The 18,604-nt window shown below is 37.1% G+C and overlaps 1 protein-coding gene across 1 annotated transcript in view; it reads right to left on the bottom strand.

The window, feature by feature from the left end:
* Positions 1 to 1,117: 1,117 nt before the first annotated feature.
* Positions 1,118 to 18,604, bottom strand: part of CLNK (cytokine dependent hematopoietic cell linker) — a 33,167-nt gene continuing 15,680 nt past the window's right edge. The window contains exons 10-17 of the mRNA XM_071556792.1: positions 17,328 to 17,355; positions 13,807 to 13,825; positions 12,688 to 12,751; positions 11,485 to 11,525; positions 7,643 to 7,776; positions 7,230 to 7,307; positions 6,943 to 7,098; positions 1,118 to 1,513 (exon numbers count right to left, since the gene is read on the bottom strand). Of these exons, the coding sequence (XP_071412893.1) occupies positions 1,370 to 1,513; positions 6,943 to 7,098; positions 7,230 to 7,307; positions 7,643 to 7,776; positions 11,485 to 11,525; positions 12,688 to 12,751; positions 13,807 to 13,825; positions 17,328 to 17,355 (664 nt within the window). The 3' untranslated portion in view covers positions 1,118 to 1,369. The remainder of the gene's footprint in view (positions 1,514 to 6,942; positions 7,099 to 7,229; positions 7,308 to 7,642; positions 7,777 to 11,484; positions 11,526 to 12,687; positions 12,752 to 13,806; positions 13,826 to 17,327; positions 17,356 to 18,604) is intronic.

The following is an 18,604-nucleotide window of genomic DNA, read 5'->3' as shown; positions in this document are numbered from 1 at the left end:
AGGTTGGTATGTCACTTCCATAATCTGCTACCTAAATCATTATGCTGTGGGGGTTTTATGATTTTTAATTTAGAATTATTTTTTTGTTTTAACTTGAAAATATTTTGTAAGTTAAATTGTATTGTGGCTATGAAACTCTTAAAGCAGATTACGTCAGGCTTTTTATGAGCTCTGCTAAACTTACTTTAGCAGCTTCTGTTTTGTCAATTTTATTCTTATTCAATAACGTTATGTCAGAATAATTTCCTTTAAGTCTCATCAGTTTGCAAGAAATAATTACAGTGAATGTTCTCTTGCATTTTGATGCAGCATCAAGAAATAAAAAGGTTTCAAGAAAATGACAACCAACTGCTAAATTTTTTTAGAGCTAGTTTGTGCTATTACCTACTACATCATAAATTGGGTTGGAATGCTGTGTTTTTGGGCTTGAGTGTTTTTATTCTTCTTGTTCCTGTTCTTAAGGATAAAATAACTGAGGTTACTTTTTTTGGTATTTTCCAATTACCTAATCAAACTTCTGAGTGTGCTTAGAAAGGAAAATTATGGATGCTGTGCAGAAAAATTCTAAAGTTTGCCTTTCATATACATATGGAATTTAGTTAGGCCTTCCAAAACTCATATTGCTGGATCTTTTTGCTGGAAAAATGTCACATTTCCATGTTCTTTGCTACACACTGGAGCACGTTTTCTTTCTGAGTTTGAAGCACATCTACTATTTTTACTGATGATTTTTATCTCTATGTTTGCACATGGTATGACTTCATAGTGACTTGTTTGCATAATTGTCCTACTATGTAAGTGTTTGAAGGTTTGGGTATGGAATACAAGTATCTGCTACACAAGTTAAAGAGTAAGTTTTAGCTGTCATTATGTAAATTCTATTACTTGACTAGCTTTATAATTTGCTCCAATACCAGCAGCTGACACTCACTGACTTCAGTGTTGGCTGAGAACAGCTTGTTATTGAGCAAACATACGCACACCACATAAAATTGATAGACAGTGAGAACTCTGACACATAGCATTTCATATGTACTTTTAAAAGCAAGAATATTTTTTTTTATAACTGTGGTATGCTTTATTAAGTTTTGCTACTTAGTTGAGTTTCAGTGACATTTAGGTAAGCAAGGGTGAGTTTGATTTCCATCCTATGTTAGAACATAGAGCGCAAGACGAGTGAATTGGTCCATCATTGTCACCGGGAGTCGATCATATTTTTCTGTAAGTTGACATACACTTTACCTGTATTCTCAAAGTTGGATTGCAACAATCAAAAAAGGGAGTAGGTCTGCAGAATGCTGCTCAAAAGGCTGATCTGATTTCTGAGACATTTTAATAACTGTGCATCTGTACAAATGAATCAGCAATGTTAAGGCAGAAAATATCTGCGTGACTTGAATGGATATGTGAGGTAGCATTGTTCTCTCTGGGTTCCCGATTGATCCTTTCCATCAATGAGTGTTATGGGAACATATTTGTAGAATTCAATGATCTCTTCCACAGAATTAAATTTCTGGGGATTAAAAAAAAAAAAAAAGTAAAAATCAGTGACCGAGGATGTAGTTGGTAGATGGTTATAAGATTAAAAGGCTTGTAATTGACAGTATTAAAAATTTTTGCATAGAATTATGATTAGATGGATTATAAAGTGAAAAGCACTGTATTTTGGTCCTCATATTTTCCTCGTGTGTCTGTGTCTTGTGTAGGAGAAAGCAACTAGCTGCTGAGGGCAAAAGGGGAGCGTGTCTAAGCCCTGATATTGTAGTATACCCTGTAAAAGTGTGTGATGCCAGATGTGATGATAGATTTTGAAATGATGAAGTAACTATAAATCATTGCTACCATTTTGCTGGCAAAAGTTAATTAGCAGTACATGATACTTTACAAGTTTCATTGTATTGTATTAAATGTACCCCTTTTTCTTCTCCATTCAGTTTCCTTAGAAAATTGCTATAAACTCGTGTTAAAGTATGGAACAAGGTACATCTCAGCAAGGTAGTAGTCTTGTTCTATTCTCTTGTGCTCAAAACAAAGACATACTCCAAGCACATGCCTAAAGTGATAGAGGTGTGATTCGAAATTGTTGACATAATCAGGCAGCAACAGAAAGTTATCCAAGGTGTCTATTCTCATCTGTCCTAGTGGGAAATCTTAGTTCTCCCATTCCAGTGGTTAGCAGTCCTTCAGTTAAAATAGTTCTCTTCCCTATGTGTAACTTCTGAGCTCCCATCACACCATGAAGCTCTCACCATATCACTGGTTTTCCTCTTGGACTGTTCTTTGGACTCAATGGTATTAAATCACTAGAACTGCACACAGTAATGCAAGTTTACTTTGACATTAACACTTACCACTTACTTATGTAACTTTTATTGTAAGTGTGAACCTTCATTGTACACCTGGTCGTATCTCATGGTAATCACCCCCATCTGTTTCACACCTAGTTCATAACAGAATCTAATTAAACATGATTTGGTGAAAGTGTTCCTGCATTAAGATGAAAATTACTTGATCTCAAAGCTAGTGTGCTAATTTTTGAATTTTGTTTTGATAATATTTACTTGTATGCATTTGTTCTACTTTGTTGTTTTTCTTTGCTTGTGTTCAAAGTCACTGTTGTTACTGAAAATCCAGGCAAAACTGTCGTTTATGTTTCATGCCATACTAAAGTAACTTTTACTTTTTTATGCTAAACTTTTTATGAGCACCTTTTTTTTTCTCTGCATTCTAATGTTTTTTGTCATCTGGGAAGTTAAAAGATCTTACTATAATTGTTCACCTGCTTTGGAAATTTAACTAGGCTTCACTTTGCTACTGTCACATTATTCATCACTGTATCTTTAAGCTGTAGCTCTTTGGTAATGAAGGAAAAATGTCTCAGATGTTACTTAGATTTTTTTTTCTATTTTATTACATTCTATACTCTGAGTTAATGAATTTTAAAATATTAAGTTCTGAGTCTCTTTGTCTGCTAAGACATGAAGTTGGCTTAGACATCATAGTAATGAGCACTGATGGTCCCAGAATTTTATGTCCTCAGGTCATTTAATGGAACTCCCCCCACACTTTGTTAGACATAAAGACACCTAAAGGCATAAAGGAGAGGAAAATTCAGTACTTGATTTGTTTCCTTTCACTGTGTGAAGACACTTGAGTGATCTCTGCTGTCATAGGAATGTCCTATCTGCTAGTCTCCAGACTGTTCTGGAGAGATGGGAATAGGGTCTCAAGATTGCTTATGAAATGTGTGGTTTTCAATTATATTGGGGTAGTGGCAGGACTCTGGTCTATGTTGCACTCCTGAATGAAACTATTCATCCTTGAGCTGTCATTTAAGCTTTAGACAAGATATCTTGTAAACACCTTTCTTTGTTGAAAGTAGTAGCTGTTTGCTGTGCCTGTTTTCCTGGCAGTAACTTTTGACATAATACTGTCAGTGGAAGACACTGCAGAAGTGCTCCCTAATATATTCGGATGAATCAAGCCAGGTTGGTGGCTGGTGAAGAGTAGGTGGAGCTAATCCATTTGACTTATGTGGAAATGAACTGGGTGAAATGATGTGACTGGTATGACTGAAAGTTAGCTGCAAATGGAGTGGTGAGAATGGAGAAAATATCTGTGGCCTGAACTGGAAGATCCAGAGATACACACTGGACCATGCTCTAAGCTTCTTTGTAAAACAGGCACAGAGGTGAAGAGGAGCCTACTTTGGCTTTTGATTTTTAGTTACTGAATTGGGAATTGAGCCTGATGCTGCAGACATGCTAAAAACATCTATTTTGTGTGTGGTAGATCTATTTTTGCAAAGGAGATACAAAAAAAAAATTTTGTGCCATGATCATCTTTAAATGTAAACAAAATTTGTCTTCAGAAGAGTTACACACGTGAAAAGAGTAAATGTGTTACAGGGGTCTGGATCTTTAATAGTGAAACTGGAGCAAAGAAAGGTGACAGCCAAGTAAAGGGTGCTTAGGACAGCTGTTTTGAATATAAATGCCTAAATTCCATGTATGCCTCATTTGGAGATCTGGTCTTTATAACATTATATGATTTGGCATTTAGTAAGCTCAGTGTAATATGGTAAATATGTGTGTAGGTGTGAACATCTGTGCCTAAATTGCTGGCAAAAGATGTACCTCCACCAAGAGAGTCAGTGGTGGGCTGTTTCTTTTTCCCTATACTTGTATTCGTTAGACTCTGATACTAATGTAGCTGCACGGAACTTGAGTTACTTCAAACACAAAATCTGATGATCAGCCTGCTTTCCCTGCTCCTCTTAGGGCCTTATTCAGCCACATGAGAGCTAATGATAGAAGCACTCATGGGAGTTGAATTAAGTATGTTTTAAAAATAACTGCTAATTGAAAATCTTATTTGATGATACAATGCATTAACAACTTGTAAACTGTATATGAAAAATCAAAAGTTGCAACAGGATAGGGAAAACTGAATAATTCTATTTATGTGTAGGGAAAAATGTCTTTTTAATGGATGAAAGTAGGCTAATTCAAAAGTGAAAACACTGCAGAAAATCAGTTAAGACCAAACCTCAATAAAATCACCAACTGGGAAGAAGTGTAATAGGTCTGCACCTGTTTGTTGGTGTTCAGATTTATTTCTCTTTGGCAGGTGAAGAGGGAATATTCAGCTAATTTAGATAGAGCAGCTGGTCTGGCTGCACTGCACAGTGCAAAATGTGGTGTAACAAAAGGTATCCCTGCTGAGGGACTATGCAGAGTGCTCTGCAAAGCATTTTAACAGGCACTGGAAAAGTACAGGTAGCAATTTGCTGTAATTCACAGCCTTACAAAGTGTTTTCACCCTCCTGAGAAAAGAACCTTAGATAAGCTGCAGAAGTTGAGATGACAGTTTTCAATAAAAAGCATTTTGGGCAAATGCTTTGAGACTGCCTGAAATGGAAGAAGCTCTTCTGAGCAATGTTGGTGCCACTGATAGTTCATTATTGCACATGTGCTTTGTACCCAGTTCTCTTTTCATGTCTGCTGGTGAGAATAATACATAGAAGTAGGAGATTGCCTTGTCTGTGATTCCATGGTACAACACTTAACTGACTAGAAAAACAATTCTGATTTTTTTCCGTTGTACTTGAAGTACAGAAGGATTTCTGAGTTAAAGAGAAACAATACTCAAAAAAGAAGGCTTAAGGTAAGGTGCCATGATTGCAGATTTGGCCTGGTAGAGCTAAGTCTTAAATACACTGTTGCTTATTAACTAGATGTTTGGAGTCCTTATTCTGGAATTGTTACTTTCCAATTTGACTGCTTTCAGTCCAGACCCACTGTTTAAGATATGTGCTGTCTGTGCAGAAGCTGGAACAAAGTCATATATTTTGGTATTTCCTGAAATGGGAGGGATTGTGTTCCTTCCTTTTAGTTCAGTAAAAATTGTTCATGTACTATTCAAGTAATTTTTTAGTTACCTTAATTGTTAAAGCTGTTAACATGGTGAAAATTTAGTTTTATGTCTTTATTCTATAGTCTACTGTGCACATGGTAGAAATATGGCTGTAGTGTGCCATATTTCAGTTGATGTTTCTGATCTGAGTCTATTTTTATCAGGGCCATTACAGGAAGAATAAACAATTTAAGAACTGTGGAAAACTTAACTAGTCATACTTAAACTCCAGGAAATCATCCGTGAGGTTCAGTTCAGAACTGTAGCCAGTGCTTTACGGAAGACTGATGGTCACTAGAGCAGCACAGGATGATGGTACCTGCAGTACAATTCTCAATTTGTGCTACCATTCAAATTCCTGAACTGTTTAAACATTCTTGAATAATGAAGGATTTTCTTTCCCCCCTTGGCATTATACCATTGTTCCTGAAGAAGAACCTGCCAATAAACCTTGTGCCTCTTGTGAAAGCTCATAAATCCTATCACATGTTTTCTGATAAGAATTCTAATATAAATTTTGAACCTGTCAAATGCTTAAAGTCAGCTTCTGACTTCAGGTCTTTTTTAAGTCTATCTATACAAAGGGTAAGTTTTGAAATCTATTGATGTGCGTGGAAAGGACATAATGGAAGATTCAGCTACAAGGGCTTTGCCACTTCACCTGAGTTGGATTTGTGTCACTCATTTACACAGCTAATAAGCCACAGGAGGTTGTTGCTTTCCTTTTCTTTTCTGCAACTGAGCATTCTTTAAGTTTTAGGGTCTTTTTTGTAAGTGTCACATTTTTATAGAGATGACTTTGAGTTTCAATATTTTATTTTTTCTTTTGTGAAAGACTTGCAGATACAGTGTTATTTAACAATATAGCTAGAATGAGAATTAGACTCTTATCATGACTATAATTGAGTGCAATTATATAAAAAAGCATTGCTAATCTAAAGGGATTTTCTAATTGAAATTTACCACATCTGTAAGACTGATTGCAGGGGATCCACATGATTTAATTGCTTCTGAATATCCATGACAAATGTTGTCATATTGCGTCATTAAAAAAAAAATCCCTTTTTGCTGTACAAGACATAGACAATGAGAGTCATTAAGTAGCAATAACAGCACCAGGCCATGCTGTCAGATATGTGAAGTTGTGTATATTTGAAAATGTCTGCTTATATTATCACAAGTTTAAAAATATGCTAAAATAATATGTATACCTGAAAAGGTAGAACCTGTCTTTCTCTTACTTTTCAGGTGTTACTTACAGTAGATAGAAGTATTGTAGGTACTTAGGAAATTTTTAGATTGATTTAAGTCTGAATTTGAGCATGGTATGTAAAATTTGGTTTTAAATTATTATGTAAGCATCTTGAAACTCCAAGACATACTTGAAGTGAGAGTACTGTAAAAGAAACTTTAATGAAACAGCAAGTTTGCTTCATGGGAGATTTTGTAGCTAATATTTAGTATTAAGAACTTGTGAAGTGCAACATAAAAGCTACAGACTGTAACAGCAGATGGAATTTTACTTACATCATCTCCTCTGAGCCCTGTTCCCAGTGCATATTGTTGGCTTTCTTCCAGAAAACGTACTTTAATGTTGTATACTCTTCTTCCATAATAAACAACCAAAACGTATGGTTCAGCCTTTGATTTCTTTGAACAATCTCTAACCAAGAATGTCTCATCCTGTAGGATACAGATTTAAATTATGGATTGTATGGTTAGCTCACAACAAAACTTGTAAGCTATTGTGGATAATTTACAGAAATTTTCCCCCATGAGTTTACATCCCAGGTTTAGAGATAAATGATACTTACAATGTTTTCCTGTAGCAGTGCCTTCTCTGCTTCATGGCGATTGTATTCTCCAACGTACCATTCACATTTGTTTAAATCCTTGATTTTAAGATATTATAATAAATGTGTAGAAATTAACAACAGCTGGCAGAAGCAAAAGCCAGTGAAAATAGATTTTATCTAATCTGTATTTAAAGCACATTCAGCAGAGTATATAAAAATAATTGTAATGCATCCATATTGAGAAGCCCTGTTAGGAAATGTTAATCAAATTAGACATTCAAATTCTTATTCATGGTTTCAAGAGCTCATATTCAATTGTTTTCAAGGGTGCTGAATACCCCCAGCTTTCAGAGGGTATGGGGGTGGTGCACTATTGTGTTAATCCTGTTTCCTAAAAACTTGTGTTTTCCTGAAGCAAAGTTCATCTTTACCTTTTCAGTGGGTTGGGTAAGAGATTGCATTTCCTGTTCCACAAGTGAATGTTTTGATTTATTCTTGTATGCTGTGTATGATGTAGGAGATGGGGACCTCTTAAATGCCAAGTTCTCTACATTTAATGTGGAACCTGTAAAAGTAAATTCAGAATGAAAAAAATTGTTTTCTTTAAATTAAATTGTAGTTTCATTTTACACTATGTTTTACTTACTAAATATGAGAATAGCACTTTTAGTTTAGAAATACAGTATTGTGATGTCAACCTTTAAAATTCAGAGCTGTCAATTAGGAGTGATCTTGTGCTAATCCAACACTAGTGATTTCAAATTGATGTCCCCAGAGATTTAACACAGTTTCCTGATGGTTTTTAGTTGACTTCAATCTGCCAGGCAATTGTGCACAATAGCAAAATAATAAAATGTTAATAAAATAGCAAATGTTAAATAAAATACTGAATATAGGACAAGGTTAATGGTTAATTCTGTTATATTTTCACCATTTGAGCTCCTTTTATTTGTGTTATGTTGAATCTATTAAATCCCCTCATTGTCCCATTGCCAGCTACCATTGTTTCTACCAAGTTATAGAAACTTTAAAGGATTCAGAGGTTCTGCCATGCTGATGAATTTTGGTCTGCTCTGTGACTTGTTTCCATTGACAAATTCAGGACCAAGGGTCGAGGTTGCTCTTGCATTAAGCTAAAGATGGTAGTCTTTGGCCATGTGTACCTGCTCCTTACTGTGCAGCTGATGGAGGGGGGTTGCATACCTCAAAACCCTCCTTCCAAAGCAAATGTGATTAGGGCTGCTGTTTAAGAGCCAGACCCACTTACCCAAGTCTCTGGGGAGCTACGTGAGTGCAGGGGATGGGACATGAACACTAAGCGTAGGGTAATATGGGAGGCTTGAGCTAACTCTGTTCAGGATGCAGCAGAAACAACCTGAGAAAAGCAAGGGCTTCTTTTCTATTTAAAACCAAATATAGTTTGCAGGTACATGACATGGGAAAAAATTTTTAATTGAAGATAAAAACCATCATATCCCGCTATATAACAGGACACATTTTTGTTTCATACAGTGCTGGTGGGAGAATTGACCTAGTGTCTATTGTAAGAGTAAATGAGAAAAATGTTATCAGTGGCTTCCATCTTTTCGTTCTGGTTACTGCCACCTGTGACAGTACTGTCTGCCAGAGTGGTATTTCATTGTGCTTTATCTGTTCATGCTTTATCAGTTTATTATTACTCTGCCCATACATAGCATATAACAGAATATTAAAGAAATTCTACTTGGAAGACTCTTTTACAAGGAGTAATCCTTTTCAGTATGTTTCACTGTTTCATTTGTACACGTACGATGTTCTGATTTGTAATAGTATTATATTTGTTTTAAAACAGCATCCACTGATAGCAGTAGACAAACAGCCTTGATCTTCAGTCGGCAATTAGTCTGTTCAGCAGTTAAATCATTATTCAAAGTGCCTGGGACCAGACGTCTATCTTCTGTTTCAGCAATCAGTTTGAGTTGTCAAAATGTGAAATATTGTTACCGTTCACTTGATTGGATCATGATTTTGGCATGTTTGTTCACATTGCATTTTTAGTGGGTATCACCAGAAACATGTTTTCTTTGTGACCTGTACTGTGTGTGTTTTGCAGCATTTTTTCCTGTTATACCTTAGGCTGTGGCACAAGAAGTATAAAATTTTCTTGCAATACTCATGGACTGAGTCTGGCTGGGATGGAGCTAGTAACAGCTTGCCAAGGAATGGAAGAAGAATATTTTAGTTTTTTGCAAAGAAAATAGTTTGTTTTCAACAATAAGAGCTAAAATTACCAGAGAGAGAAATATAAAATTGTTTAGGTTGGAAAAGACCTTTAAGATCTTTGAGTCAACCTATAAACCTAACACTGATGTACTTACATAGGATTTAAAAAAAAGGATTTTAGTAGTAATTTTTAAAAAAAATAAGTCTTAAAATATTTTTAAGCCAAATATGGACTTTAAAGACAATTGTAGGGTAGCAGGGGCCAAGGCTACTTGTTTGTTCTCTCCCTGTTGCTTCAGTAAGGCAAGGAATTGACAAAGGGGAAAATATACTGTGCTGTCCCAGACAGCCTGAATAACCAAGAGCTCTGGTAGGGATGCTAGGAAGTGTCTGAGGCAGCAACAGCAAACAGAGACCTAGATGAGCTTTGTGGTTTATGTAAAGAATGATTTTTAAGTTAAGTTGAATTTTACGTGATCTGAACAAATAATACAGTCCATATATTCTTCCTGATGGTATTTTCCTTTGCTGTAAGTTTGCATTATGCAGCTCATAGGTTCTTGACACAGCTTAGGGGTTTGTATTTTTGTTACAAAATGACATTTGCAGAGGCAGTTCCAGGAAAGGAAAAGTATGCTATCTAGTCAAGGACAGTAGGAAGTCACCAGTGTGGATCATTCTTATAGTTCCTCAGTCCCCAAAGCCCCTGGGTCTCCCAAGGCATGAACTCTTGTTTCTGAGGAATGTTGATATAGCATGAGCTAACTTGGCTGATTGACATTCAAAAACTCAGAAAGACCAAAGGCGTTATTTTTAAGTATTCCATGCAAGGTACATCTACAACTCTTTACCAACTAATCTGTTTGTGAAAGAGAAATATATGGACTTTCCCTTATAGCATTTTTGTCTTTGAATTCAGTATGCTGTTCTACAAAGAGAAATAATATTTACACAACAGAATAAGTATATTGTTATGCTTTCACAAATTCATAATCAAATTTGCTTGCTCTTCAAAAGTATGTAAGTAACTTCTGAGTTGGTTATTTTTGTCTCTTTTGAGTATATGAAAGTACTTTTTAAAGCAGGTGTAGGTATATTGAAAGGTAGAGATGAACCACAAAGCAATTTTGGGTTAAATACTGATGAAGCCATATTTTTCTAATATTAGGTAGAGGGGTTGGTGAACAACAGATACAATATGATATGTCAGCAAAAAACTAACACAAGTCTTCATAGAAGTATTATCTTCAAGGTTAGAGAAATTATGCTTATGAATCTAGTAAAACTACTCCTGTGTGTTGGAGTCACTACTGACAGTCTTAAAGGAATACAGGCAAAATGAACAGAGACACATGGGTATGGTTCCTGGTGAAGCCAAGCCACAGGCAGTTTCTTGGCAGAGCACCCCACCAATCAATGCTAATGTTAGCTTCCAGTATGTTCCCTTAGGTAAGCCGCATAGTCCAGGGGAAGTCTTATTCCAACCATAATTATTTGACAGATGCCTGATAATGGCACCTACATGACCTTCTCTCTAGGAATCTAGGATAAATCTAAAGTAATTTCATCGAAGAATGGCTTATTTGTTTACACAAAAGCATTAACCCTGTAGTAGCTGCTCCATGATGTCCCGAACATCTCTAACTTTCATTTAGCCCAGCTGATTGCATCTCTGCCTGGAAAAGCAAAGAAGTTTGTGCTCACAGCATGCTCTTTCTCTCTTTGTATACCCAAACAGCTTACTTTCTCTTCCTCTCCCCATTGTCCTCCAAATCCCTGTCCTATTCTGGGTGTGGAGATCTGACTTGATTTAACACTGTCAGACTTGGTTGGGCATTTTTTTGCTTGAACCAGGCATAGGGTTTATCTGAGCAAGTAACTTGTTTCTGCACTGCTATTGGCTGTGCCATTGTTTTACTTGTTCTTTGCTTCCTTTATTTAACAATCCCTTTGCACTAACAGTGCATTGAAAATCCCCAGTGCAGACATGCATGCATACCAACCCAAATCTGTTTCATAATCTTACTTCTCTATATTTAGTTTGGCTTTCAAAGCCATCTCTGGTTCTTACCTGAGCTGCAAGTGTCTTTAGGGCTCCGTGTACAATGAGGGCTAGGAAAAAACATTGAATGAAAGTACTATCAGAAAAATATTTCTCTTAGTGACAGTGTAAGAGTCAAATTAGAGAGCAATGCATAGCTATGCTGCCCCAGAATACCCTTCCTCTACTGATGTCAGCTTCAGACCTTCACAGGTTTTGGGTGGGGATTTTGTATTTCATGCCTTTTCATGGATTTCTCTTCACTTGATTTTGCCAGCCATTCTTTGAAGTTGTATACATTATCTTTTACTCTCAAGAAGAGTATTTGGCAAGAGCTCCACATTTTTACTGCATGTGTAGTGAAGCACAATTTGCTTTTGCTCCCTGCTAATTTCTCCTGATGTTTCCCCTCTATAGGAAGACTAAGGGAGTTGTTGTTCCCCACCTGTTTCAATTTTCTAGACCTCTGCTGAGTGACCAGTCAGTATTTGGTTGTGCTATTAATTGGAACAGTTACACTGGAAAGAGCATCGACCAAATAACTTCACATAACAGAGCCACTGGTACCACACAGAAAGAAACAGAATACTAGGGGTCACAAACACTGTCACATTTACTCCAGACAATAATTTTATCTTGGAGAATGCCATCACTGTAAACAAGGCTAGATGTGTGACTCTCTATTTGTCTGGGAAAGATATTAAGTCATTCATACACTTCCTATGCTGTCACCTAATTTTTGTGTTTTGTTGAGTATTTTAGGAGAATATAGATTTGAAAACATGTTTAGAAAAGAGATTTGTGTGGGTTAGAAAAGAAAAATAGACTTACTGTGGCAGATTTCTATGGAAGAATAATTGGTCTTTGAAAGGCCAGCTATGTATCTCTTGTCAATAAAAATAGAAAATGAGGGGGAGAGAAAATTCTGAGGCTGGAGATAGCAGAGCTTCTTTATAGAGTATATTTAACACCCTATCATAGAAATAGCAGCAGAAATGTAATACAGCAGCATGCTATTAAAGATAAAAATTGGCTGAGCAATTACAATAGCTTGAAAGCAATTCCCAAAGATGGTTCTTGTGATGCATCAGGGCAAAATGTATTATACTTCTGCATGGTATCAGAAAGTGATACCATCTTGCTGTTATTGCATAGTGAAGTATAAATTTCTAGGGCTGAATGTTTAGTCCTTGAAGTGTCCAGTACAAACCCATGAAATTTTTATATTCCTACCTGGTTTCAAGATGTTGCTGTTGTGCTTGAAAATATACTTCAGGTTTCTTCCCCAAACTTGTAACTATTAGTAAAGAGGATAAGAACTTATTATTTCATCTTATGTGTAACTGACAGTACACATATTTCAACTACTGTGGAATAAATTAATTACATTCATACCTGAGGGTGAGGCAGTTCAGTAAGAAAACTTAAAAGGCTGCAATCAGTCTGGCTTGAATGAGCCAGCTAATGATTTTGATAGGAAACATTTATTCTAGTACTGGATGTTACATGGGGAACATTACAGGGTTTGCTGATGCCAAATATGGCTTAACATAATAGTAAGTAATGTAGAATGCTGAACTAGAGGTATATGGAGTGTTCATAAATTCTTTTTATAGGACAGGATATGCATTGAATTTAATAATGCAGTCTATTTCTTGCTGAAAGTCAGGAAATGGTGCCTTAATCCACAAAAGAAAATGCCAGAGGAAATGAACTCATTATCTCAAAGTGTAAGCAGCATAGAAGTCACATAACCTGTATCTGTATTCAAAGTATTTTGGAGTAATTTTGTTTTTCATGCACACATACATAAACTTACATGGACATATGGACCTACACACACACACAAACACACACACATGTAAACAGCTGAAGCTGTTTTTTCAAAGCTGTATAGGCATCCAAAGAATTGATATGTTTTTAAACCATGGGAGTTTTAATTTTTCTTTTGGTACTTTTAAAAGCCTAAAAATTTTGAAAACTTTTCTTTCAAAATTCTCACTCAAATTATGGGAGAGCACCAAGATGGAGAGAAGGGTCATGTCCTCTGTGCAGATCTTTTTTGGATATTCTTCCCTTGGTTTTTTAGGCACCAACACTCTTATTTGCCTCCAAAAGACATTTGCTTAGAACAAATGTGGTGCCCTAGTTCCTCAACTAGCTGTAGCAAAGGCCAAGTTAACTTCCTTTATTCTGATGCATCTTCCACAACTGGAGGTCTCTCTAAATCAGTCTGGTCCCAGCAGATGTATACCTGTCTCGTGCTTTAGTTAGAATTTTAATGATAGACTATTTTAGTTTTGGAATATGAAGGAAAGACAACAAATTATTACCATATTATTAATTACTGACCTTGCTCTCTTCCAGATGCCTATATAAAATGAAAACAGGGTAAGTATTTTTCTTTGGATTAGTGACTTGAACTTACCCCAACACACCCAACCAGCTTTCCATTTTAAAACAATTTATAGACATTCAGTCATTAATACCTGATCACTGTGTCAAAAAACTCTGGCTAAGTGCTTATCTTGGTCCACTGGCAACAATGGGAACTGAATTTTTTAGGGGTGTAAGTGAACACATGATTTACTGCAATGACCACCCTTTTGTGATGACTGTGCATCAGTTTAACTTATAATGTGGTTATCCTTCCTTGATCTTGATTGACTGGAGAGAAATTGTTCAAAGATTAAAATGAGTATTTTCTTTTCAGGCTCCTTAAGTGAGTACAATTATTGTTACTGTCATGGCAAATACTTCATTCAAAATCACTGTGTGGACAGTTTTAATCGAGCATATTATGTTACATATAAATGAATGAAAGATTTCTAAAGACCACAGTTTGACTCATAAACTTTCACTGTATTTCTATATTATTTTGATTCACATGCAAATAGTATTTCTTTTGTTAATGTGATATATGTAAGACTATAAACCACAAATATTTAAAAGAAGAATTCTTTACTATTTGTATATGTTGCACTTTGAGTTTTCCTTATAAGTTGCTTTCCCAATAATGTTTACCCATTAGTTAGGAATTCAAGGTCTCATTCGGGTCAGGCAGGACCTAAGCAGGTCTCTAGTCCAAGCTCCTGCTGAAAGCACGATGAACTGTGAGACGAGACCTTGGGTCTCAGAGCTTTGACCAGCCCTCATAAATACCCTTTTCTTCCTCATTTCTGCTTGAAACCTGCATAATTTCAAGATTGTTGCCTCTTGTACTTCCACTGTGCGTTCTGTAAAGTGCCATGCTCTGCTTTCTTTATAATCATCTCTTAGGCACTGGCTTGCTGCTCTTGGGGTCCCCCAGAGCCACCCCCTCTGTAGGTGAAGGGAGCCCAGCCACACCAGCATCATTTCACAGGCAGGTGCTGAATGCCCTGCCTGTACTGGTGACCCTTTGCTGACCTTCAGCTTCAGCTTTGTGCAGTACTCCAGGTGTTGTCTAGTGAGTGATGAGTAAAAGGGAATAGTCCCTTCCCTTGATCTCTTGGCTATGCTTCTGTTGATAAAGGTTGATGTGCTGTTAGCCTTTCTGGCCACCAAGGACACACCAGTGGTTCATGCTCAGCCTCTGGTCCCCAGGTCCTTCTGAGCCGAGTTATTTCCATGGGGTTTAGTTCATCCTGGGGCAGGATTTTGCATTTGTCCTTTCCAATTTCAAGAGGGTTCTCCAGACCCTTTCCTGCAGCCTGCGGTTATGGTGAAGGGCAGTCTTTCTCTCAAACCTATTGACCTGCTGTTCAGTGTATGAAACCCTGACAAGGACACATTCAGTCTCCTCCTCCAGGTCACACTGAAACTACTTAGGTATTCAGATATATATGAATGGAAAGTGATCAAAATTAAATTTTATCTTTTCCATGCCATGAGACACAAAATATTTCTCCTTTAAGATGTAGCCAAACTAAGAGCCTGTAAGGGGCTGCAGTATTTGTGCAGTGGTACAGTGCTCAGCCAGAAATATTAATTACAGCTGTAAGATATTTATTGTTCTTGGGAGTGTTTTCATATTTGTAGTGAGTCAGTATCTAAGACAAAGATTTTTTGTGTTAAAATAGTATCTTTCTTGTCAGTGTATAATTTCTTTAGGATTAAGTGTTAATTACAATATTGCTATCAAACCATACTTTTGTAACCATCTTTCAAACCAAAGAAGTTTCTGACCATAAGAGAAGTGAGATTTTGGACAGCCTCCTGGTCAAAACTGTAGAGGAGGGAAACTCAATGGATTTGAAAGTTAGAGCTTGACTAGTGTACAGATTTGTGCTACAGCCTGCTGTGGTAGGAAACAGCTGGGCTTGAGTAGTAAAGAGATGCCTTTCTTCTGTTCCCTTGCAATGAGGAAAAAAAAAATCAGTAGGAACATATTGCTGCCGTAAATAAAACATTCAGTAAGCACAAAATGCCATAAATTATAACCTATCTCTGAATTTTACAAAGATCATCCAACACTCTGCATGATTGTAGTAAAGAGTGTATCTCTTAGTAAATTTTATAGGAAACCACTTGTGATAACTAAACTCCCTTATTACTAAACCCATTTCCTCTGCTTTACTTCATTGGTCTTAGTAGAAAGTGAAGGAACTTGTTAAAAACTTTTTTGCAGAAAGAGGGATCTGAAAAAAGTAATAAAAAAAATCACTTGCCTTTACTAGGCTCTGTATAAAAGTAACTGCTTTCTGCTTTATGTATGCCTATAACTGCATTCCCAGCATTGCCTCTTGTCTTCTGGCCTCTGGATACAGCCAGCTGGTGCAGGGATCACTGGTGGTGGGGCTGGATGTGGGCGTGCTGGGAGAGAAAGGGTCAGCTGGGAAGAGAAGGAGTCAACTGGGAGGTATAGGGAGAGAAGGAAGAGGCCTTCTGACCTGTCAGAGGGGAAGGCAGAGCCGCTGCTTTAGCATAACAGGGCATTGGGAGCACACGTGCCTCAGTGGTGCCTAGAGCTGGCAATGGAGCTTGGCTGTCAGAAATAAGGGTTGTGAGCTGGAGGATGGGACTCATGGGAGATGAACTGGGGCTTACAGGACTTCCCATGGCTCAGGATGTTTGAGGACTTGGAATGCGAGCTTGGGCAGGCAGGCTGTGCTAAGTGGGGCTGTGTTGAGCTCAGAGGGCAGAGAGGGTGAGCATCACAGTGGCTGTGATCATCGCATTGCCTTGTGTGGGAGGTGAGGGCTTGGGCTGGGGAAAGCTGAAGGACCATGCAGGTGCCTGAGAAGCAGGGTAGTCACCCTGCTCACTCCCTGATGGGGCTGTTTTGTAGTCAAAGCTGCCATTTGTCTGACGTGATGGATTTTGCAGGGCTTGTGAGAGTCCTTAGGGAAGGGGCGGGGGGGGAGGAGAGGGAAAAAAGGGTAGAGGATAACAGGCAAAGTTAAATCCAGATATGAAATGTGTCCCTTTTTTGCTTCTGTTATTGGAAAGGGTCATCTTATTTTTGAAGTATTTATTTTGCTTTAATGCTATTATGCTTCTCTCTTAACCTTATGATTTCATTTTTCTGCTTTTAAAAATCTTTGTGGAATCTCTGTCTGAAGAAGAGCGTCTCTCCTACTTCTCACTGTCCATAGGCATCCACAGCCTCTGGCAGTTCTGTGGATTTTATGTGGGTAGTTGGAGAGGTAGGTTTGCACTGTATCTATGTTTTTATTTCTGAAAACAACTTCAGGAACTTACCTGCCATTCAGAAAGGAGCAGTATTGAAAGTGCAACACTTGTCAAGAATAGACAATTTTATGACCCAAAGCTAATATGATTTTTACAGTTTTTTAACTTAATAGGTTAAAATACTATCACAAGAGAGGATGTGCAGCTGTGAAATGTGTATGGCTTTTATGGTCCTAATAAATACAAAGATGAATACTTACTTGGTTTAATTCCTTAACAGATAGATGTCTGCAAAATAAAGAGTAATATGAAAAAAAATCATAAAATAAAAATCACTTTGAGTACTTAAACACTTTGATTACATCATCACTGTAAACTAACAGCCCATGGCAAGGGAAGGATTTTATTACTTTTGTAGAAGTTCAGAGCCCGTTTTTTGTGGTTTTTTTTGTTTTGTTTTGTTTTGTTTTGTTTTTGTTTTTTTTTTTAACATAAATTCTTTGCAGGAGAATGTTTTGGAGAAAGAGGAGATAGGAGTATCAACTTTCTTCAGTACTTTTAATCTCCTGCCAATAGGTCTTATAACACACTTTAGAGTCAGCTATAAATGGAGGTGAGTTCCTTGAAGACTGAAGAGTTTCAAAAATGAAACACTCACAAAGGCAGAATTGAAAGTGAAGAGGGAAGGAGGTGCAAACCAGGGAAAGAGGAATGGAGAATATTCCTCATGGTCTTGATTCAAATAGGTATTTAGGTACTTTTCTGACTTCTCCTGATGTGGCTGATCAACAGGAGTATCATGGTTTCCTGGGAAGGAAATATTCTCCCTCCAAAAATGGACAAGATCTTGAGTCTGACATGTTTTGTTAGATACTCTGGTTATGATGAACAGTCATAATTTTTAGCAGCATACCTCTCATAATAAAAGAATCAGAAGACCAGATTTTACAAGTTATTTATCAACATGAGGTATGGATAAGCATCTAGTAGTTTTTGGAAGGTTCTGGGGTTGAGTCCCTGTTTAGCCTGTGTCCTGGACTGACAAAATATGAAAAGGAGTTTTTTTTGCTAAGTCAGAGAGAACACAAAAGGAAGATCTGGTATTGGAAAAGCTGAGAGCTATTTTTCCACAGTGAGAAGTGATCTCTTTCTCATATCTGTGTGGAAAATATCAACCAATATGGAGGGCTAGAGAAGTAAGAAATTTGAGAACTATCTGTTTGGGGAAAGTTTTAGGAAGGCTAAGGGAAAGGAATGGAACTGTTTTGCATTTGGGTAATTGCTTTTGTATTAGCCTCTGAAATTTGTTAGCTTGGTCTCCTGGGCCATTACTTCTTGTATGAAAGCCTATATTCAGCACAATTGGTGCACAGTAGTGCTAAGTGATATAAAAGGTGTGTTTGAAGGGCTGGCTTCTGACTCTAAGGGACATGCCACTCGCATGGCCTGCTTACCACAGACATACAAAATTTTAGATCACACCAAAGCTTCAGATACATTCCAGGATCTTACACATACCTATTTTTATGAAGCTATT

The sequence above is a fragment of the Pithys albifrons genome, chromosome 5, assembly GCF_047495875.1.
Source record: "Pithys albifrons albifrons isolate INPA30051 chromosome 5, PitAlb_v1, whole genome shotgun sequence".
NCBI classification, from domain to species: domain Eukaryota; kingdom Metazoa; phylum Chordata; class Aves; order Passeriformes; family Thamnophilidae; genus Pithys; species Pithys albifrons.
Note: the sequence above shows the minus strand (reverse complement) of the source record. Positions and strands in the feature narration are given on the sequence as shown.